Source organism: Gadus chalcogrammus, chromosome 2 (genome assembly GCF_026213295.1).
Source record: "Gadus chalcogrammus isolate NIFS_2021 chromosome 2, NIFS_Gcha_1.0, whole genome shotgun sequence".
In the NCBI taxonomy this organism is placed as follows: Eukaryota; Metazoa; Chordata; class Actinopteri; order Gadiformes; family Gadidae; genus Gadus; species Gadus chalcogrammus.
This window is the reverse complement of record NC_079413.1, coordinates 97,379-116,582: the sequence shown is the minus strand read 5'-3', so window position 1 is coordinate 116,582 and position 19,204 is coordinate 97,379. Positions and strand designations below refer to the sequence as shown.

General features: G+C 52.0%; 3 protein-coding genes across 4 annotated transcripts; 2 read left to right on the top strand and 1 right to left on the bottom strand.

Annotated features, from left to right (window-relative positions):
* The first annotated feature begins 527 nt into the window (after positions 1-527).
* rbx1 (ring-box 1, E3 ubiquitin protein ligase) lies at positions 528-2,269 on the top strand. Its single transcript, XM_056609546.1, has 5 exons — positions 528-723; positions 1,385-1,463; positions 1,625-1,695; positions 1,780-1,865; positions 2,077-2,269. The coding sequence occupies exons 1-5, from the start codon at positions 646-648 to the stop codon at positions 2,087-2,089; spliced, it is 327 nt and encodes a 108-aa protein (XP_056465521.1). The 5' UTR covers positions 528-645; the 3' UTR covers positions 2,090-2,269.
* A 520-nt stretch (positions 2,270-2,789) lies between these two features.
* st13 (ST13 Hsp70 interacting protein) lies at positions 2,790-7,932 on the bottom strand. 2 transcript variants are annotated; one of them, XM_056609477.1, is made up of 12 exons: positions 7,791-7,932; positions 7,256-7,394; positions 6,886-6,934; positions 5,442-5,514; positions 5,259-5,332; positions 5,078-5,144; positions 4,895-4,979; positions 4,690-4,800; positions 4,235-4,454; positions 4,074-4,134; positions 3,706-3,917; positions 2,790-3,501 (listed from the first exon to the last, which is right to left on the bottom strand). In XM_056609477.1, exons 2-12 carry the CDS (start codon positions 7,363-7,365, stop codon positions 3,367-3,369), a joined length of 1,197 nt encoding a protein of 398 aa, XP_056465452.1. In that variant the 5' UTR covers positions 7,366-7,394; positions 7,791-7,932; the 3' UTR covers positions 2,790-3,366. The 2 variants fall into 2 exon arrangements, with proteins under 2 accessions (XP_056465452.1, XP_056465444.1); XM_056609469.1 differs by having other exon boundaries at positions 7,256-7,397; positions 7,791-7,931.
* Positions 7,933-8,046: 114 nt separating this feature from the next.
* xpnpep3 (X-prolyl aminopeptidase 3, mitochondrial) lies at positions 8,047-19,180 on the top strand. Its single transcript, XM_056609412.1, has 11 exons — positions 8,047-8,373; positions 8,630-8,752; positions 9,472-9,659; positions 10,106-10,325; positions 11,697-11,881; positions 12,462-12,524; positions 12,749-12,862; positions 12,982-13,067; positions 13,607-13,790; positions 16,041-16,161; positions 17,153-19,180. The coding sequence occupies exons 1-11, from the start codon at positions 8,307-8,309 to the stop codon at positions 17,317-17,319; spliced, it is 1,518 nt and encodes a 505-aa protein (XP_056465387.1). The 5' UTR covers positions 8,047-8,306; the 3' UTR covers positions 17,320-19,180.
* Positions 19,181-19,204: the final 24 nt, after the last annotated feature.

Below are 19,204 nucleotides of genomic sequence, written 5' to 3'. Positions count from 1 at the left end.
CGTATTGACCATATCATAGCGCAGGTTTAGTTTAAAAAGCATCGTGATTTGTAATATATCCTGAATGCATCCAAATAGTTTTATGTCGACCAAATGAAACGACGGAACTGCCCCTTTAAACCTTGCAGCGCTGCTCGGTGTTGATTGGTTGGACGTTAACGGCATAGACATATATACATAGAGGCTGCGTTGGTCTTTGGACCGTACGTCGACGTCGCCACCATATTGGAGAGGCCAAGTCTGATCTGCAAACAATCAAAGTATACACGGGAGCTGCAGTTTTCTTGATATTAAGCACAATAACGTCTACATTTCTCATCAGAATTCAATTATTCGTTTTTATGCAATGGTTTATGATGTACGTCTAACAATTTATTTTAAAAATAACCATTTTAAATGTTTATAATATGTCTTAATATGAATATAACGGCTCATCGGTGGAGAAATGTCAACGTTTTAGTGCTTTTTATCCAGAAAAGCCGAGAATCCACAGCTTACCCGTTCACTTGCATTTGTTTAAAGGGCCGGTTTGTGCCGCTCCAACATGGCGGCGCCCTGACGTGCCACCGCCGCGGGTCGACGCAGCTTCTAGGATTCTACTTCTACGCTTCAGGGTCTAAAGCCGAGCGGCTCCTGATAGTCAAGATGGCGGCGGCGATGGATGTTGATACTCCCAGCGGCACCAACAGTGGCGCCAGCAAGAAGCGCTTCGAAGTGAAGAAGGTAACATTCTGACCCTTGATGAGATAAAAAAAATGCTGATATCGGCCAAGAAAACCCCCGGACTGTTGATAACGATTCCCATGAGAAAATGTATTTAGCAGATTGGATGGTGACTCGCTGAACTAGCGGTAGCTCCCAAAGCTAGCCTCCATGGGGCATGAATGTGCAGTTTGCTCCCTGAGATGAGTTAATGTTAAGTGATCCATGGAGTCATCACAGTGGGAACAGTCAACGTGTTTGTGTACTGGGGTCTATAGCGGATAATTCGATTATTGGAGGTATCTACCTAACTGGTGTGTAAAGTAGTGTCTCGTCCCCTGTTCGTTGGATGATAAAGGCCTCTCCTTCCTCTGAACCTAAGGCGCTTAAACTATAGGATCACATCATTACCTGGGATTGGATTTAGTCATTAGTTACTTTAGTGGTTACGGGGGGGTATTGCTTTTTAATGCCGAGATATGTACTTGTTAAAGTATCATTTGTTAGGTACCAATATACAAATATTTTAAGTTTTAATTATCTAGTGAAGTCTGTGCCCCAAGACAGTCTTTGGGGTTTCCATATCTGGTTTCAAATGTTTTCTTTTGCGACATTTTCTACGGAATACCAAAATGTTGACTTTGTATGACGTCGATGTGTTTACAACTTGTGCCCTCCGCAGTGGAACGCCGTTGCGCTCTGGGCATGGGACATCGTCGTGGATAACTGTGCCATCTGTCGGAACCACATCATGGATCTATGTGCGTTTCAAATGGCTTCAGTCTCATTCAAACCCTGACAGACATTCATATTGTGTTCATTGAAAAACTGAACTGAAAACTAGTATATTTGTTGTGCGGTTTAAATTCATGATTCATTCAAGCCAGGCAGCATTTTGATGAGTTTCTCCTCTTCCTCTCAGGCATAGAGTGCCAGGCCAATCAGGCCTCTGCAACGTCCGAGGAGTGCACCGTGGCCTGGGGGGTCTGCAACGTAAGACCACCGCCGCCTCTCTGCCCATCACAGACTCATTTCCATTAGACCGGTTCTGACGTGGTTTTCTGTTCTCTGCCACAGCATGCGTTCCACTTCCACTGTATCTCCCGCTGGCTGAAGACCAGACAGGTGTGTCCACTGGACAACAGAGAGTGGGAGTTCCAGAAGTAAGTGTATAGGAAGGAAAATGGGTGGTTCATTGTTGCATTATTATATTATAGCAGGAAGTGCAGTTATGTCTCTAATAGTGTTGCAAATATGAAATATTGGGAATAAGTACAATGCATTGAATGCCCCCTTCTATGTATTGGCTCAGTGGACTATATATAAATAGATGTATATTATGTATGACTTATCCATCTTCTTCTGTCTTCGCAGATATGGACATTAGGAAGGATTTTCGGCTTCCACTTTTGCTCTTATATTTCTCGCCTGTGCAAACATGCTGTTCATCATTTGTCTGAGATGTTGGGTCATATATTGAGTGTGGACCTGCTCATGTTAAGAATACTTTTTTTATTTCAGTTCGCAATGTTGTAAATTAAAATCCCATTAAACACCGTTAAGTAAGCAGATGTGTCAATTCGTGTCCTAAATATATATGAATTGATCCAAACCTTGGGGCTTGTACCGACCTTTGAAGACAAAGCATCTTAGCCCCAGGAATCTAGATCTGCGTGTCGGCTCCTTGGACGGTCATCCTCATGCCGGCTGCGCTCTGCAGATTCAGGAGCCATTAATCCGCCACCCTAACAGCTTGAGGTTTAGATGCCTGCTTCATTACTGGGCGTATTACACGATCGACCAGGCTGAGTTCCATCAGTTCAGCTTCACAGGACTTTAAAACATTACCAATCTTGCTAGCATAGAATATCTAGATTGGTTCGGTTAATTTGTGGACAACACTGGACTAATGGTTTCAGGTATAATCTCTGGCTGTAGCCTTAAGTACAAGTGGAGCTAATCATTCAGGGACAGTCTAATGTAATGCAAACAATAAAACTGACTTGATACTCACATCTACTGCGTGCAGAGTTTGATACTCACATCTACTGCGTGCAGAGTTGAAGTTGACAACATTTAAAAAAAATATAAGTCGACCAATGCTCATGTGACAATCAAAATTTATTGTGATTTGACTTCAGATACCAAAAAACTTTTTTGCATTGAAAGTAACAGGGAACAAGTAATACAGTAAAGGAGGCAAACCATTAGAAAATATTGAACTTGGAATAGGGAAAGAAACATTTCAGTTGACAGGAAAATAACTTTTAAAAGTGCCTGCATTGGCGTTGGCTCGGGTCTGGGTCACGCATCGGTCGTGGAAAAAACGTTAGAAATCATTGTAATGCAGGCTAAAGACAACAGGGAGGTGGGTGTGGATAGTGGATGGACTTCAGACCTCTGCCCCCCCTCCCCCCACCCTGAGAACCCCACAGCCGTTAATAAGACTAGAGTCGCTAAGGTTACATTTTCCATTAGGTCTTTTCTTGGTCTGCTTTTCGCAGCACACCTTTTATAGTAGAAACATTTTTAGAGCATGCCTTCTGCAGTCCCACCGCCCTGCGTCGATGCAGCCCCCCATCGGACCCCTGCCAGCCACGTCCCTAACTGATCGGTACACGGTGGAATAAACACGTCGGCCAGCCTCCTCCCTCTCACTCCTCTCTAGGTCTGAGGAGGAGCCCCGAACTTGGCGCTCAGCTTGGTGATGAGGGCCATGATCTTGGGGTTGCCCTGGTACTTTGAGATGTTGGCCGGGTTCTGGGCCACGTCCTGGAAGGCGTCCATGACGTCTTGGTCCTAGGAGACAGACAGACACAGGTTAGTGACCCTGGTTAGTGTTGGTGTTCTCCTCCAGGGTCTGATGAGGCCCATGGCAGCAGGTCTCCGAGGGAGGGGGGAGGGAAGCCATGCTCGTTTATGGAAAAGTTGAACTACGATGAACTCCGTCTACAGCCTCTTGAACCGTTCCCGGGTTCAGGAGAGGGAGCCGCAGTCACTCACCTTCATGGCGTTCAGCACCTCGGGGTCGTTCAACAGATCCCCGATCCCGGGCATACCGAAGGGAGACCCACCGGCCCCACCGGCACCTCCTGGGAAACCTCCGGCACCTCCTGGGAAACCTCCGGCCCCTCCTGGGAAACCTCCGGCACCTCCTGGGAAACCTCCGGCCCCTCCTGGGAAACCTCCGGCCCCTCCTGGGAAGCCACCGGCCCCTAGAGTCAGACGTCATGGAGCTCCATTAGAGAAGGGGTGCAGGTGCTTCCACCATCTCTTATCTACTGGTAGCAATGGTTAGGCGGCTGACTCCCAGACGTTTCCGGTCGGGAGCGTCAGCGCTCCGACATGATAAAGTGAGGCTGGAACCGTACCTGGGAACCCTGGGAATCCTCCGGCTCCTCCTCCTCCAGACGCCTGCCGGGCATCCTCCCCCTAGCAGAGACAGGACAAGATGAGGACACGCTACCCCCCTGGCTCCACCCCCCTGGCTCCACCCCCCTGCGACACCCTCCTGTATCAAACCGCCCCTCACCTTCTGGGCGCGCTCGTGCTCCTCTTTGGCCTTCTTGATGCGCTCCTTCTTGTCCTTGATCTCCTTCTCCTCCCTCTTGCGCTCGTACTTGCGTCGGTGCTCGATGATCTTGGTGGCCTTGGGCTGCACCTCCTTCAGCAGGGCCGAGGCGTCCTCGTCGTAGTCCAGCTTGCAGGCCGTGGCCAGGTCCTTAGCCGCCTCCTCCCAGTTCCCCAGGAGCCTGGGGCAAAACACGGTCAGCACAACCCCGTCTGGGAGTCACAGCGGAACAGAACCGCATCGCAGATAGACACATCCAGTCCACTAGGAGGTCACTGAGCCCCACTAGGAGGTCACTGAGCCCCACTAGGAGGTCACTGAGCCCCACTAGGAGGTCACTGAGCCCCAGTACACATCCAGTCCACTAGGGGTCAGGACCTCGTCTCTACGAGGCGGGCGGGTCCAGATGAACCTACTTGTTGGCCTTCCCCCTCCACTTGTAGGGCTGTGCAGAGTCGGGGTTGATGGTGATGGCGCGGTCGCAGTCTCTCATGGCGGCGTTGGGCTTCTTCATCTGGATGAAGACACTGAGGAGGAGGAGAGACGCCGGTGAGAGGGGCTGCCGACTGTTTAGCTCACTAAATCAGTCATTAAACTCACTAAGCCAGTCAGTAAACTCACCTGGCCCTCTTGGCATACAGGATGGCCACGCAGGGGTTGAGCTTGATGGCGTCGGTGAAGAGCTCCAGAGCCTTCGGCAGGTCCCCTACAGGCCGCACAACAAACACACACATTACGTCCTGCTACACAACACGCGCTAGGTCCTGCTACACAACACATCCAACACAGACCAGGAGCACTCACCCTCTCCCAGGGCGTTGATGGCCTCCATCTTCTTGTCGTTGGCCTGCTCCATCATCTCCTCCGTCACCTGAGGGGTCAAACAGAGTCCGTCAGAAGGCCCGGGGGGGCGGACTCAACCAGGGGGTGAGACGGAAGGGGTGAGACGGGGAGTAGAGAGAGGAGCGGAGGGGGGGAGGCATACCTCCAGGTTCTCGAAGTCCCCCATCTCCTGAGGCTCGTCCGTGTCGGGCTCGATCACGCCCTCGTTGTCGATCTCTGGGGGGGGGGGGGGCAGAGCGTTTCAGGGCGGGGCTCAGCATCATGACACGCCTCAAAGTGCCTCTAGGGCTCAACTACGCCTCAATGTTGGGCCCCACGTCCGTACCTATGTCACTCTCGTCCTCGGAGATGGCCTCCTCTTGGGCGTCGGAGGACTTGGGACCGCATGGACAGCCGCCCTAAAGACATGTTAACCACAACACGGTCCACACGTTAACCACAACACACCGTCCACACGTTAACCACAACACGGTCTACACGTTAACCACAACACACCGTCCACACGTTAACCACAACACACCGTCCACACGTTAACCACAACACCGTCCACACGTTAACCACAACACCGTCCACACACACACGTTAACCGCAACACACCGTCCACAAGTTAACCACAACACACCGTCCACACGTTAACCACAACACCGTCCACACGTTAACCACAACACACCGTCCACACGTTAACCACAACACACCGTCCACACACACACACACACACGTTAACCACAACACCGTCCACACGTTAACCACAACACCGTCCACACACACGTTAACACACGTTAACCACAACACCGTCCACACACACACGTTAACCACAACACCGTCCACACACACGTCAACACACGTTAACCACAACACCGTCCACACACGTTAACCACAACACCGTCCACCACAACACCGTCCACACGTTAACCACAACACCGTCCACACACGTTAACACACGTTAACCACAACACAGTCCACACGTTAACCACAACACCGTCCACACACGTTAACCACAACACGGTCCACCCGTTAACCACAACACCGTCCACACACACACACGTTAACCACAACACCGTCCACACACACGTTAACACACGTTAACCACAACACCGTCCACACACACGTTAACACACGTTAACCACAACACCGTCCACACACGTTAACCACAACACCGTCCACCCGTTAACCACAACACCGTCCACACACACACACGTTAACCACAACACCGTCCACACACACGTTAACACACGTTAACCACAACACCGTCCACCCGTTAACCACAACACCGTCCACACGTTAACCACAACACCGTCCACACACGTTAACCACAACACCGTCCACACGTTAACCACAACACCGTCCACACACGTTAACCACAACACCGTCCACACACGTTAACACACGTTAACCACAACACCGTCCACACGTTAACCACAACACCGTCCACACGTTAACCACAACACCGTCCACACACGTTAACCACAACACCGTCCACACGTTAACCACAACACACGTTAACCACAACACCGTCCACACGTTAACCACAACACCGCCCACACGTTAACCACAACACCGCCCACACGTTAACCACAACACCGCCCACACGTTAACCACAACACGGTCCACACGTTAACCACAACACGGTCCACACGTTAACCACAACACGGTCCACGCGTTAACCACAACACACGTCAACCACAACACACGGTGTGAGACTGGATCCACTCAGCCCTCCCTTACACAATACAAAATGTCAAACAAATCTCTAACAGTTTTTTGTTCACCTTGCACGAACCCTCGCTCTTTCTGGGTAGAGGGATAAAGGCGCCCATTCTGAAAAGGAGAATTCCGTCAGCAATGAAGTTCTGAACATGCTTCACCAGATCGCCAAGGACGCCAAGCAGTCAAACACTGATGATGTTCGACACTCAAATAGTTAAGTTAAACAAGATACAATGGCGACATCTTCTTTAATGCTTCCTATAATAATGAATTCCATGACCGATCGTCCATGGATCTGGTTGCGTTCTGCGCCCGCCCTAACGTCCACCGATGGGCGGAACTGCGGCAGTGTCTCTCGACATAACGCAGTAAACATAACGTTGATCCGCGGACGACTTCCACCTAGTTATAAAGTTATGATGGTCAACCAACCCCTTCAGCCACGTCCTGAAGAACTCCATCTCCGGCAGGTGCAGCACCGACGAGTTGGACTGGCATAACTGCACGAAGGACTTCAAGTCCGAGATCTTCTGTGGGTCCATTCTGCGTCCCTGGATGCAGCCCGCTGCTGCTGCTGAGAAGCACACACACACACACACACACACACGCACAGCCGTCACACGTGGGGAGTGACATACGCTCAGCCGTCACACGCTAGCTCCATGTGGCTACATGTCAGAGCTAACCGGGTTCAGCCTCATTCTTCTACTGAATCGCGCGTCTGATTAAAAATCGTAATAGCTTTCTAAAAATACAAATACCATCGACACCTCGGTTAAACTATAACGAAAGTAAACAAAGATCCCAATATCGTCGGCTGGTTTCTATTTTGGAGAACATAAGGAGATGTGTGGAAGGTTCTAGAGTCTGAGGAGTCAGTGATGTCGCATTAAAGCTGCACAAGGAAATATCAGAAAGAGATGTGCGATTCGACGGTCAAAGTGATTCAAACCGGGTGGATTCTCACCTTTGTAGAGGATAACGTTGGTCAAGAGATGAGATGAATACCCGCAGAAGGTGCAGACTAGATGACGCACCGCGGTGTTCCTCTGGACCGGACGTTTATGCTGTGATTCTGTTCAGGCGTTGAGCTGCCGGACACACTGCGGGGTCCTGCGCTACGGCGACAAGTCGCCAACAATATGTGTCACTCCTGTTTCAACCAATGAGAGACGTGGTAAGATGTTTCTGGCCAATCACGGTGTGGGTGTTAAAGGGGAGGCCAGTCGTTTCACCTTTCGTCTCTCTTACATAGGACGAGCCGCTCACTGATCTTCTCAGACACTCCGGCAAGGGACTTAATTACAGTAACATTTGTTCTTGCCTCAAACCATTTGTACACTTGATATATTTCAGTGGCTCACCGTAACTACTCAATATAATGAGGTTCCTTTATTGACTTTGTCTGATGACATACTCGAAGGCCAGCTGTAGACATTGGTGGCCCACATATGTAGGGGGATAATAAAAAAGTCTTGCTGCAATGTTGCCTTCTCCGCTCCTCCTCGCCCGATCTGTCAGGCTGCTGCCAGGCCCGAGTTGGAGGCAAGGTAATATATTCAGGGTTTGATACATGGATCACTTCATCTCCACATTACTTCTCCTCACCATTTGTCATCACAGATATTATTTCTGTGTGGTCTGTGTTTGTGTATGACCCAACGATGTGTACGTCATTGTGACCAGCAGTGACCATTGTGACCAGTGACGCTTCATAATGTCTTGGAACCTTAACAGACTTTTACTCACTCCCTGCTCCAGCGTAGTGTTGGAGAGAATGTCCACTCTGTGTTTCACTGTGTGCAGGCTGTCTCCGGTGCGCATGCAGGAACATCTCAGTGAAACCAGGAGGTTTGAAACCCCAACAGTACCCCCCTCGTTACCTGGGCCAGCCCAGTCCCTTCACCCACCCCCACCTCCTCAAACATGGTGAGTTCAGGTACACAGCTCTCGCATTAGCAAAGTTCTTCTATGAAAGTTGGTATCATGTGATGTGTAGTCACATCATTTTACATTTTATTAAGCCATTCAGTTACGTTCTGAATACAACCCTAACCTATTTGTCGTAAGCATCTGCTTACTAACTAAATGTTCTGGAAGTCCAAGTCAAGGATGAGATTCTACAGTGCACATTTTACAGTACATTTTACATTTGGGGCATTTAGCAGACGCTTTTATCCAAAGCGACTTACAATAAGTACATTTGTAATGTATAAGAAGTGCATCAATATATCGCTGTCGGTACAGAAAGGATGTTCATAGAACTAAGTGCAAGTACCACAATCGCTAGGCTAAACAATTCCTCGTGTTACAGCAATGATGGCAGCTTCTGCAGCGTAGGAATCATACGTCGAAGCGTACGAATACAACACAATATTGAATAAGTCGATAAAACATAGATGAATGCGAACCCCAGCCTAAACAATCGGACAGAGGTTCACTCCAATGTAGTTCCCACTCTACAATTAGACCGCATTGAGTCTTCTGATTGAACAAAATCCTTATTACATTAGGAAGAAAAATCATACAGACTCCTCCCACTGCTTCAATTAGAAAAATAATATCATTGTGTGTGTGTGTGTGTGTGTGTGTGTGTGTGTGTGTGTGTGTGTGTGTGTGTGTGTGTGTGTGTGTGTGCGTGTGCGTAGGGGAGGTGACCCCTGGGCTGACCCAGCTGGAGTACGAGCTGCGCCGGCTGAAGCTAGCCTCCCTGGTGGAGGCGCAGGCGGAGCGGCTGGGGCCGGCCGCGCCCTCGGACTCCCACGTGGTGGTGCTGCTGTCCCACCCCACCCGCTACATGACCAACGACATCCCCTACCCCTTCCACCAGAACCAGGTGCTGCTCGGGCGGCTCCTCCATCCCTCCTCCCTCTGTCGCCCCCTCACTCAGTGTTCCATTCGTTCATGTGTCGTTAACAGATATGAATATTGTACATGCTTCATGTCTGTACATGTAGGACCAGTATGTGGCATATGGCTTTGGGAACAGGTTCCATGAGTAGGCTGCCATATTGGCACCCCCTATCCATTTCTCCGTGACCAACCCGTCAGAGGTTAGCTGCTCGTAGGAGTTATTACGGTGACCAGCTGGACGCTGCCGTCACTGCAGCACCTCCTAGAGGCCTGGAGGCTGCGCTGTCAGCCTGGAGGCATTAAAGCAGACGTCCCAGGCCTCAGCCCGGCCCGGGAGTGTTGCAGAGGGTCGGGACCTGGTGGGAGACGGTTGACGACATGACGGTGACGTTGTACCGTTAACTGGAGTCGTCCACCTCTGCTCCGCAGGACTTCCTCTACCTCACGGGGGTCCTAGAGGCGGACAGCGCGCTGGTTCTGCACGGGACGGGCCGCCCGGACCAGGCCATCCTCTTCGTGCCGCGCCGGGACCCCGCGCGGGAGCTGTGGGACGGGGCGCGGTCGGGGAAGGACGGAGCGGCGGCGCTGACCGGCATCGAGAGGGTCCACTGCACCGAGGAGCTGGGCCTGGTGCTCCGGAGCCTCAAGGGTGAGGAGCCCACCCTCTAACCCCGCCTGCTCCGAGGCTAGGGCTACCCTCTAACCCCGCCTGCTCCGAGGCTAGGGCTACCCTCTAACCCCGCCTGCTCCGAGGCTAGGGCTACCCTCTAACCCCGCCTGCTCCTAGGCTAGGGCTACTGTCTAACCCCTACTGACCCCGTCTGCTCCTAGGCTAGGGCTACTGTCTAACCCCTACTGACCCCGTCTGCTCCTTAGGGATAGGGCTACCCTCTGACCCCGTCTGCTCCTAGGCTAGGGCTACCGTCTAACCCCTACTGACCCCGTCTGCTCCTTAGGGATAGGGCTACCCTCTCCCTACTGACCCCGTCTGCTCCTTAGGGATAGGGCTACCCTCTGACCCCGTCTGCTCCTAGGCTAGGGCTACCGTCTAACCCCGCCTGCTCCTAGGCTAGGGCTACCGTCTAACCCCGCCTGCTCCTAGGCTAGGGCTACCGTCTAACCCCTACTGACCCCGTCTGCTCCTAGGGATAGGGCTACCATCTAACCCCGCCTGCTCCTAGGCTAGGGCTACCGTCTAACCCCTACTGACCCCGTCTGCTCCTTAGGGATAGGGCTACTGTCTAACCCCGTCTGCTCCTGGTGAAGGGCTACTGTCTAACCCCTCCCTCTGGTTGGTTCCCCTCTCCCTCACTGTCTAACCCCTCCCTCTGGTTGGTTCCCCTCTCCCTCACTGTCTAACCCCTCCCTCTGGTTGGTTCCCCTCTCCCTCACTGTCTAACCCCTCCCTCTGGTTGGTTCCCCTCTCCCTCACTGTCTAACCCCTCCCTCTGGTTGGTTCCCCTCTCCCTCACTGTCTAACCCCTCCCTCTGGTTGGTTCCCCTCTCCCTCACTGTCTAACCCCTCCCTCTGGTTGGTTCCCCTCTCCCTCACTGTCTAACCCCTCCCTCTGGTTGGTTCCCCTCTCCCTCACTGTCTAACCCCTCCCTCTGGTTGGTTCCCCTCTCCCTCACTGTCTAACCCCTCCCTCTGGTTGGTTCCCCTCTCCCTCACTGTCTAACCCCTCCCTCTGGTTGGTTCCCCTCTCCCTCACTGTCTAACCCCTCCCTCTGGTTGGTTCCCCTCTCCCTCACTGTCTAACCCCTCCCTCTGGTTGGTTCCCCTCTCCCTCACTGTCTAACCCCTCCCTCTGGTTGGTTCCCCTCTCCCTCACTGTCTAACCCCTCCCTCTGGTTGGTTCCCCTCTCCCTCACTGTCTAACCCCTCCCTCTGGTTGGTTCCCCTCTCCCTCACTGTCTAACCCCTCCCTCTGGTTGGTTCCCCTCTCCCTCACTGTCTAACCCCTCCCTCTGGTTGGTTCCCCTCTCCCTCACTGTCTAACCCCCCCCCCCCCCCCCCCAGGCTCTTCTCTCTGGTACGACAGCTCCAAGCCGTCCCACCCCCAGCTCCACCAGACCCACCTGCGCCCCCTGCTGGAGGCGGGCCCCACGCCGCGCCCCGTCCGGCCCCTGACCCAGACGCTGCGGGCCCTCAAGAGCCCGGCGGAGGTGGCCCTCATGCAGGAGGCCGGTCGCATCACTGCCCAGGTACGGAGGTCTGGAGGGGGCGTTGGACCCGCCCAGAGGGGGGGCGTTGGACCCGCCCAGAGGGGGGGTGTTGGACCCACCCAGCGGGGGGGCGTTGGACCCGCCCACCAGAGGGGGGGTGTTGGACCCACCCAGCGGGGGGACTTCAGACATTAAGGCCTCAGCTCTGGTGATTAAAGGTTGCATCAGCGATGCTAGGCCGAAACATAAAGTATCTCATTCATCTGATCTTACCTCACGCTCCGCCAGCTGCCCACTGGTGGAGGCCGTCAAATAAACGAGTCTCTGGAGGCAGCCTGTGCCCCGAGATCGTACACAGAAACAAATGGTACTGCCAACCAATCAAAACCAAGATAAATAATATTCCAACCAATCACAGACAGAGGAGGGGGGTGTTGTAGGGTTTTGCGCTGCGTTCATGATAGTTTTACTGGATGAACTTTCTTTGGGTTCTCGCTTCAAATACCATCAGAAGAGACGTCACCCACCATCGCTGATACAACCTTTAGGCGTCATTAGGAAGATGTGGTGATGTGAGACCAGAGTGTGTCTGAGACGTCTTCATGACTTTGTTCTCCAGGCATTCAGGAAGACCATGGCCATGACACGGGGGCAGGTGGATGAAGCCCTGATCTTCGCTAAGGTAGGAACAGTTTGGTCCTGCTGGCGTTTCATTGGTTTACTTGTTAAGAATCACTTGTCAAAAATACAGATTTATTTATGAAGTCAATGAATGGGTGCGATGGATGAATAGTATGTTCTTAAGCGCTGGTGGAAGAGCTGGGAAGTCGTGAACATAGATCTTGCCACTCGTGGGTCTAGATTTGCTTGGTTGAAAGACTCCTTTGACCAATCGTGTGCCTCCAGTTTGATTTTGAGAATCGCGTCCATGGGGCCAACTTCCTGGCGTACCCCCCTGTGATCGCTGGAGGGAACCGCGCCAACACCCTGCACTACATCAACAACAACCAGCTGATCAAGGTGAGGGAGGGCTGAGGCTGGGGAGGAGGCCTTGAAGGAGCTGGTGGACATCAACCTGCATCCCTTTGACCGAGATGATGAAGACTTCTCTTTCTACTTTCTCTCGTCTTTCCCCGAAGGACGGTGAGATGGTGCTCCTGGACGGAGGCTGTGAATACTTCGGCTACGTCAGCGACATCACCCGCACATGGCCCGTGAACGGCCGGTGAGTTATGGGGGAGGAGGGACTGAACATGACTGAATGGACTCACAACTTACCACGAAGAACTCTGTTTTCAGTTGAACTGAATGGGCTGATTAGGGCAGATGGGGCTGAAGGGTGTGAATCATAGTGGTGGGAGTACGGTACTGGGAGGAGCCAGCTGTCCTTTGAGTAAGAATAGTTCAACCAACACAGTTCTTCTGTACCTCCACCGGCTGCACTCAGAAAGTGTGTGAACCTCAGGGCTCCTCTCTCCTCCTCTCCTCTCTCCTCTCTCCTCTCTCCTCCGGTCTCTCTAAACGGTGCTCCTCTCTCCTCTCTCCTCTCTCCTCTCTCCTCTCTCCTCTCTCCTCCTGTCTCTCTAAACGGTGCTCCTCTCTCCTCTCTCCTCTCTCCTCTCTCCTCTCTCCTCTCTCCTCCTCCTCTCTCCTCTCTCCTCTCTCCTCCTCCTCCGGTCTCTCTAAACGGTGTTCCTCTCTCCTCTCTCCTCTCTCCTCCGGTCTCTCTAACCAGTGCTCCTCTCTCCCCCTCGGCCCCTGAAGGTTCTCGGGCCCCCAGGCGGAGCTCTACGAGGCGGTGCTGGAGGTCCAGCTGGCCTGTCTGTCCATGTGCTCCCCCGGCGTGAGCCTGGACCACATCTACAGCTCCATGCTGTCCCTGCTGGGGGCGCAGCTGCGACGGCTGGGCGTGGCCAAGGCCTCCGCCAGCGAGGTGGAGCTGCTGAAGGTACGGCTCCTGGGGCGCCACCTAGAGGGGGACTTATTGATCACTTATCAGAGAGGTACAGGTGAGCAGGTGGGGGAGGAGCCAGGTGGGGGAGGAGCCAGGTGGGGGAGGGGCTAGGTGGGGGAGGCGCCAGGGGTTAGTTACTCCTTAGTGTTGACCTTCTTTGCCGACCTGCTGTTTGGTTTTGTCATGTTTATAATAGTGAAATGTAGGGGTTAATTTCCCTGAAGAGGGCATGGGTTTTGGAGGGGGGGGTTGGAGATCTCGCCTTGGGTGCCATAATGACCAGAAACGCCACTGACATTTTCATTAATATGAAATTAAATGATTGGATGACCTGTCTGTCTACCTACCTGTCTACCTACCTACCTGTCTCTCTACCTACCTGTCTACCTACCTACCTGTCTACCTACCTACCTGTCTCTCTACCTACCTGTCTCTCTACCTACCTACCTGTCTCTACCTACCTGTCTACCTACCTACCTGTCTCTCTACCTACCTGTCTACCTACCTGTCTGTCTGTCTACCTACCTGTCTCTCTACCTACCTGTCTCTCTACCTACCTGTCTGTCTGTCTACCTACCTGTCTCTCTACCTACCTGTCTCTCTACCTACCTGTCTGTCTGTCTACCTACCTGTCTCTCTACCTACCTGTCTCTCTACCTACCTGTCTCTCTACCTACCCCGGCTGCCTCACAGTGCAGGACCGGAGCCCTCTCCGAGGCTGGCAGACCTAGTGCTAAAGCTAGCGAGCTAACCACTTATTTTGGGGAAGTCGTTTGTGAGGAAGGCCAGAAGAGAGGGAGGAGGGGGGAGGGGGGGTATTGTTGGTTGGATACTTCAAATCGAGCTTATTCTGGATTGTTTCTCCAAATTGCCTTCTCTGGCTTTAAGTACAGATATGCTCTGCCTTGTAGCTGACGTGAGCTTGTGAAATGAAATCCAAGCCATAAACAGCCATGGTCCTGTTACCACAGTAGTCCTTCATAAAGACTGTATCTTGTGTTTATCTTTAACCCCTCACTAAGGTAGTTGTAACCTTTGGTCCATATTTCTGTGGATAAGAAATGGAGGAAATGTCCAAACACATCATGCAGCTGATTTGCTCTGCCCTGGTTAGATTTTGATTAGCCAATGAGCTCCAACTCCTCCATTTTGTTTTGCTCAAAAGCCTGTTGACATCGAAAGCTACAAGGCTGTGTGCATTTCTTGTTCTGTAGTAAGACTTTCTGTTAGTCTTACTTTATAAATGTTTCTGTGATACGTCTTTAAGACCCGTTACCTCATACATTGCATAACCTAATGCACATGTCCTCAAGCTGAACTACCAGTTTTACTTTATGATTCCTTTTTATTTTGAAAGACAGTAACAAGACACTATATTCTAAAATCCCCACCCCCCCTTAAATATTGTGGTTCAGCCTACTGAAGCTACGAGTCTCAAAACAATCATGTTTTCAACTTCATGTGTTGCTTTCACCACCTAGAATGCTATTTTTATAATTGTATTACCTAAGATTCCTTTGTATGTTCATGACCATCCCTTTTATGGGGGATTGACAGACTGAATGTTGTCTTTCATTCACTGCTGCTCATCGTTTCCTTGTGTTGACCTTTGATCTGCGGCCTCTGACCTATACCTACCTAGCCTGTGAGTGCTTAAGTCGGGTGTAGGGGTAGGCTGCCAATGAACTGCCCTTCTTGGAATCAGTAAAGTTGTCTGAACTGAAAATGAACCTCAAATGAACCAAAGGTTTCTACTGTGATGTGGCGGAATGCTGCAGCACACCTGTTAATAAAACCAGGATGTCAAGCACACGAGCCTAGGACTCCTCTGAGACACTCCACTGATGCCATGATGTCCAGAGACCTCTTTGAAAGACAAGCACACAGCACACGTCAATTCAAGGCAGCAATGTGTGAATGGCCCTTTAGTCACTCAGAGTGGAGTCAAGGGCCCAGAGGCCTTCAGCTGAACTCACACTGCTAGGGCCAGACTGAGACTGCTAGACCAGACTGGTTTCACCACTCGATGGTTGAAGCCCTTCATCAGTTTGAACAGTCAGTATGAGCCACTCTATACATCCCTATCATGGAGTAGTGACACCTAACCATCAGGTATCTGGAAGAGGTCTCATCGATAGGTTGGTGGTAACAGAGAGACGGTCTGATCGACTGTGTGTGTGAGTCGTCTGTTGGTTTGGTGTGATATGTTTCATCAGGTCCTCTGAACCCCCCTCTCGCCCCCAGGTCGCCCGGCACTACTGCCCCCACCACGTGGGCCACTACCTGGGCATGGACGTCCACGACACCCCCGAGCTGTCCCGCTCCCGCGCCCTGCAGCCTGGGATGGCCATCACCATAGAGCCAGGTACCTGAGACCCCGCCTGCACCAACCCCCTCTGAGGCTGACGGGGGACCCCTCTGAGAGCTGACGGGGGACCCCTCTGAGAGCTGACGGGGGACCCCTCTGAGAGCTGACGGGGGACCCCTCTGAGAGCTGACAGGGGACCCCTCTGAGAGCTGAGAGAGAGCAGAGAGAATAACAGGAGAGTTAGAAAATAAATTATCTAAAGAAACTCCCTGCCTCCGGCTTTTAGTGGCATCTTTTGCCAAATTGATTGCTTTACATCCCGACAGAACTCAATAAATCAAATGCTCTGACCAAAAGTATAAAGAAATCTAGTATCTGGCTTCCACAGGCCTGTAATAAGCCCATCCAATCATATCATATTGCCCGAATGAAGTGATTGGCTGGCCACCATGTCTGTCTCCCTACCAGCTACCCGGGCCTACGGGTTTGGGGGAGGTCTGAAGGGAGGATCCTTTCTAGATGTTGCTCCCTGGCTGGTGTCTCCACATCGCCGACCCTCGCTTTAAGGGTCATGCTCGCCTAACGCCCTCCTCTCCTGCTGTAGGAGGAGCCTAATGCCCTCCTCCTCTCCTGCTGTAGGAGGAGCCTAACGCCCTCCTCCTCTCCTGCTGTAGGAGGAGCCTAACGCCCTCCTCCTCTCCTGCTGTAGGAGGAGCCTAACGCCCTCCTCCTCTCCTGCTGTAGGAGGAGCCTAACGCCCTCCTCCTCTCCTGCTGTAGGAGGAGCCTAACGCCCTCCTCCTCTCCTGCTGTAGGAGGAGCCTAACGCCCTCCTCCTCTCCTGCTGTAGGAGGAGCCTAACGCCCTCCTCCTCTCCTGCTGTAGGAGGAGCCTAACGCCCTCCTCTCCTGCTGTAGGAGGAGCCTAACGCCCTCCTCTCCTGCTGTAGGAGGAGCCTAACGCCCTCCCCTCCTGCTGTAGGAGGAGCCTAACGCCCTCCTCTCCTGCTGTAGGAGGAGCCTAACGCCCCTCTCCTCTCTCCCCCCCAGGCCTGTACATCGCCGAGGACGACCGCCGGGCCCCCGAGCGGTTCCGCGGGCTGGGGGTCCGCATCGAGGACGACGTGGTGGTCCGGGACACGGGGGGGCCCCTCATCCTCTCCGCCGACGCCCCCAAGACCCTGGCGGACGTGGAGAGGGCCTGCGCCCAGCGCTAGGGGGGCCGAGGGGTCCCGGGGCCCCCCACCAGAGTGCACGTTGTCTCTAAAGTGTGTTCCGACGAAGTCTTCACGTGCTTGTGTTGGTGTTTGTTTTCTTTGGGGCGCAGAGAAAAACGCACTGAAGTGTCCACGTCTGGAACTCAAAGTATATTTTATGGGAAATGCGATTATTTAAATTTTACATTAAATGAAACAGGTTTGTTAAACCTCATGGAGTGGTGTCTCCAGGGGGGATGGTGTTGTTAATTTGCTTGAATTCAAAATGTCGGTTAACATTGTTGTGATGATGGGGATGAAGAGCTGGTCCTAAAGTTGAAGCCACCAGTATTATCTCAGCCCTACACTGGCCTCGACACCATATCCGCTACGAAGTCTACCTCCCTCGTTGAAAGGCGGTTTGGTATCAAATTCTATGAAACATCAAATGAAATGCCGTGATTGTGCCCATCGTGTCTACCCTTGCGTAGTCTCGTGTTTAGCCCGTGTGGCTCACCAAAGTGGCATTGATTGAACTAAATCGCAGTTTTAATATAAATGTATCCCACTGTTTCGTGGCGTCCTAAAAATAATTGATCAATCCGTGGGACGTAAAACGGACCATTAAGCGCAAATAATGAACAATGGTAATATAGTGGTGCTATTTATTCTTTTTTTTGTTACATTAAAATGACAAGTGTAAACCATTCGATTTCAGCAAACGAAGCCTTTAATGTTCAGAAGCACGTTGGGAAACAGCCTTTAATTCATGCCCGGTTTTGGTGGAGATGGTGGTGATCGTGGAGGCTGTGCACCGCGTCCACTGGGCGCTCTCTGATTAACTTAATGGTGACATGTAGCCTACGACGCTCTTTGATTTGAGTTTTAATTGTGACATGTTCGTCGTGCGGCTGAGCCGCTCTCTGATGGAGCGCGACTGTCCCCTACAGAGCACCGCGTTACAAGCAGCACTCCGAGAGAACACGAAAGTGTTCCGGGCGATCCCGAGTCCCCCACCCACCCCCCCACACGCCTAATGTTGCTGTACCTCCAACCCTCCCCCCGTATCAGAGGAGCAGAAACAACAAGCCGCCATTTTGTTTGTGCGGACGGACCGTAAGAAACGGGAGACGCCGAGAGAAGAGAAGAGACCACAGCCGCGAACCGCCGGGCACACACGGGCGACATCGTGTCTTGGCGTTAAATGCGAACGTAGATCGCACGAACAAAAGACGAGACGCGAGCGAAAAGGGATCGGCGACCGAAGAAGGAAACAGCGGATCCAGGGAAGGAGCGGAGAGGAGGAGAGGCGGAAGAGGGACAGATACCACCGCGAAGGAAAACCTGCGAAGGAGAAAATGAACGTGAAACCTCATTATGTGTCCATTGCGAAGCCAGGAAACCGCACGCATAGACCGGTGTACAGCTAGATGTCCCCCGGGCTCCAGGGATCGGTGGAAAGAGGGAAGACGGGCTTGAAGAAAAGGGGAATCTGTTGGGATAAACGCGAAGGGGGGCATTCTCCATCACAAAGAGTCAATGAAAGGATTTTTTGAACCCACAATATTTGGGGTGCAAGGATGATCTCTTCTTGCACATCCACTGTTTTTCACTTCTAAAGAAGCCATATTTTGTGCCCGACGTTTTATTGAATTTTTGCCTAAGGTCGCATTTGCTTGTTTTCTGGAGTCTTATTTTTCAATTTGCCTTTCGTGCATGATTATACGCAGTGAGTGACAGTTAAAAATTGCAGTAGTTATAACCATGCTATTTTTCAATCTGAGAAGCTTGCCAGTGTTTTCTTTGGTTGAAATCGAGGCTCCATCTCTTTAGAAGTAACCCCCTGGAACCTCGCCTGCAAAATAAAACCAATTGGATCCTTCTGATTGTACGCTAATTATTAAAT

Bases quoted from the DNA above. Each gene is read 5' to 3' on its own strand.
- rbx1 (XM_056609546.1), top strand. From the start codon at position 646: ATGGCGGCGGCGATGGATGTTGATACTCCCAGCGGCACCAACAGTGGC. The intron at 724-1,384 runs GTAACATTCTGA...TGCCCTCCGCAG, and splicing joins AGCGCTTCGAAGTGAAGAAG to TGGAACGCCGTTGCGCTCTG. The intron at 1,464-1,624 runs GTGCGTTTCAAA...TCTTCCTCTCAG, and splicing joins GAACCACATCATGGATCTAT to GCATAGAGTGCCAGGCCAAT.
- st13 (XM_056609477.1), bottom strand. From the start codon at position 7,365: ATGGACCCACAGAAGATCTCGGACTTGAAGTCCTTCGTGCAGTTATGC. The intron at 5,145-5,258 runs GTATGCCTCCCC...TTGACCCCTCAG, and splicing joins GGGACTTCGAGAACCTGGAG to GTGACGGAGGAGATGATGGA. The intron at 3,918-4,073 runs GTACGGTTCCAG...GTCTGACTCTAG, and splicing joins AGGATTCCCAGGGTTCCCAG to GGGCCGGTGGCTTCCCAGGA.
- xpnpep3 (XM_056609412.1), top strand. From the start codon at position 8,307: ATGTTGCCTTCTCCGCTCCTCCTCGCCCGATCTGTCAGGCTGCTGCCA. The intron at 9,660-10,105 runs GTGCTGCTCGGG...TCTGCTCCGCAG, and splicing joins ACCCCTTCCACCAGAACCAG to GACTTCCTCTACCTCACGGG. The intron at 16,162-17,152 runs GTACCTGAGACC...TCTCCCCCCCAG, and splicing joins GGCCATCACCATAGAGCCAG to GCCTGTACATCGCCGAGGAC.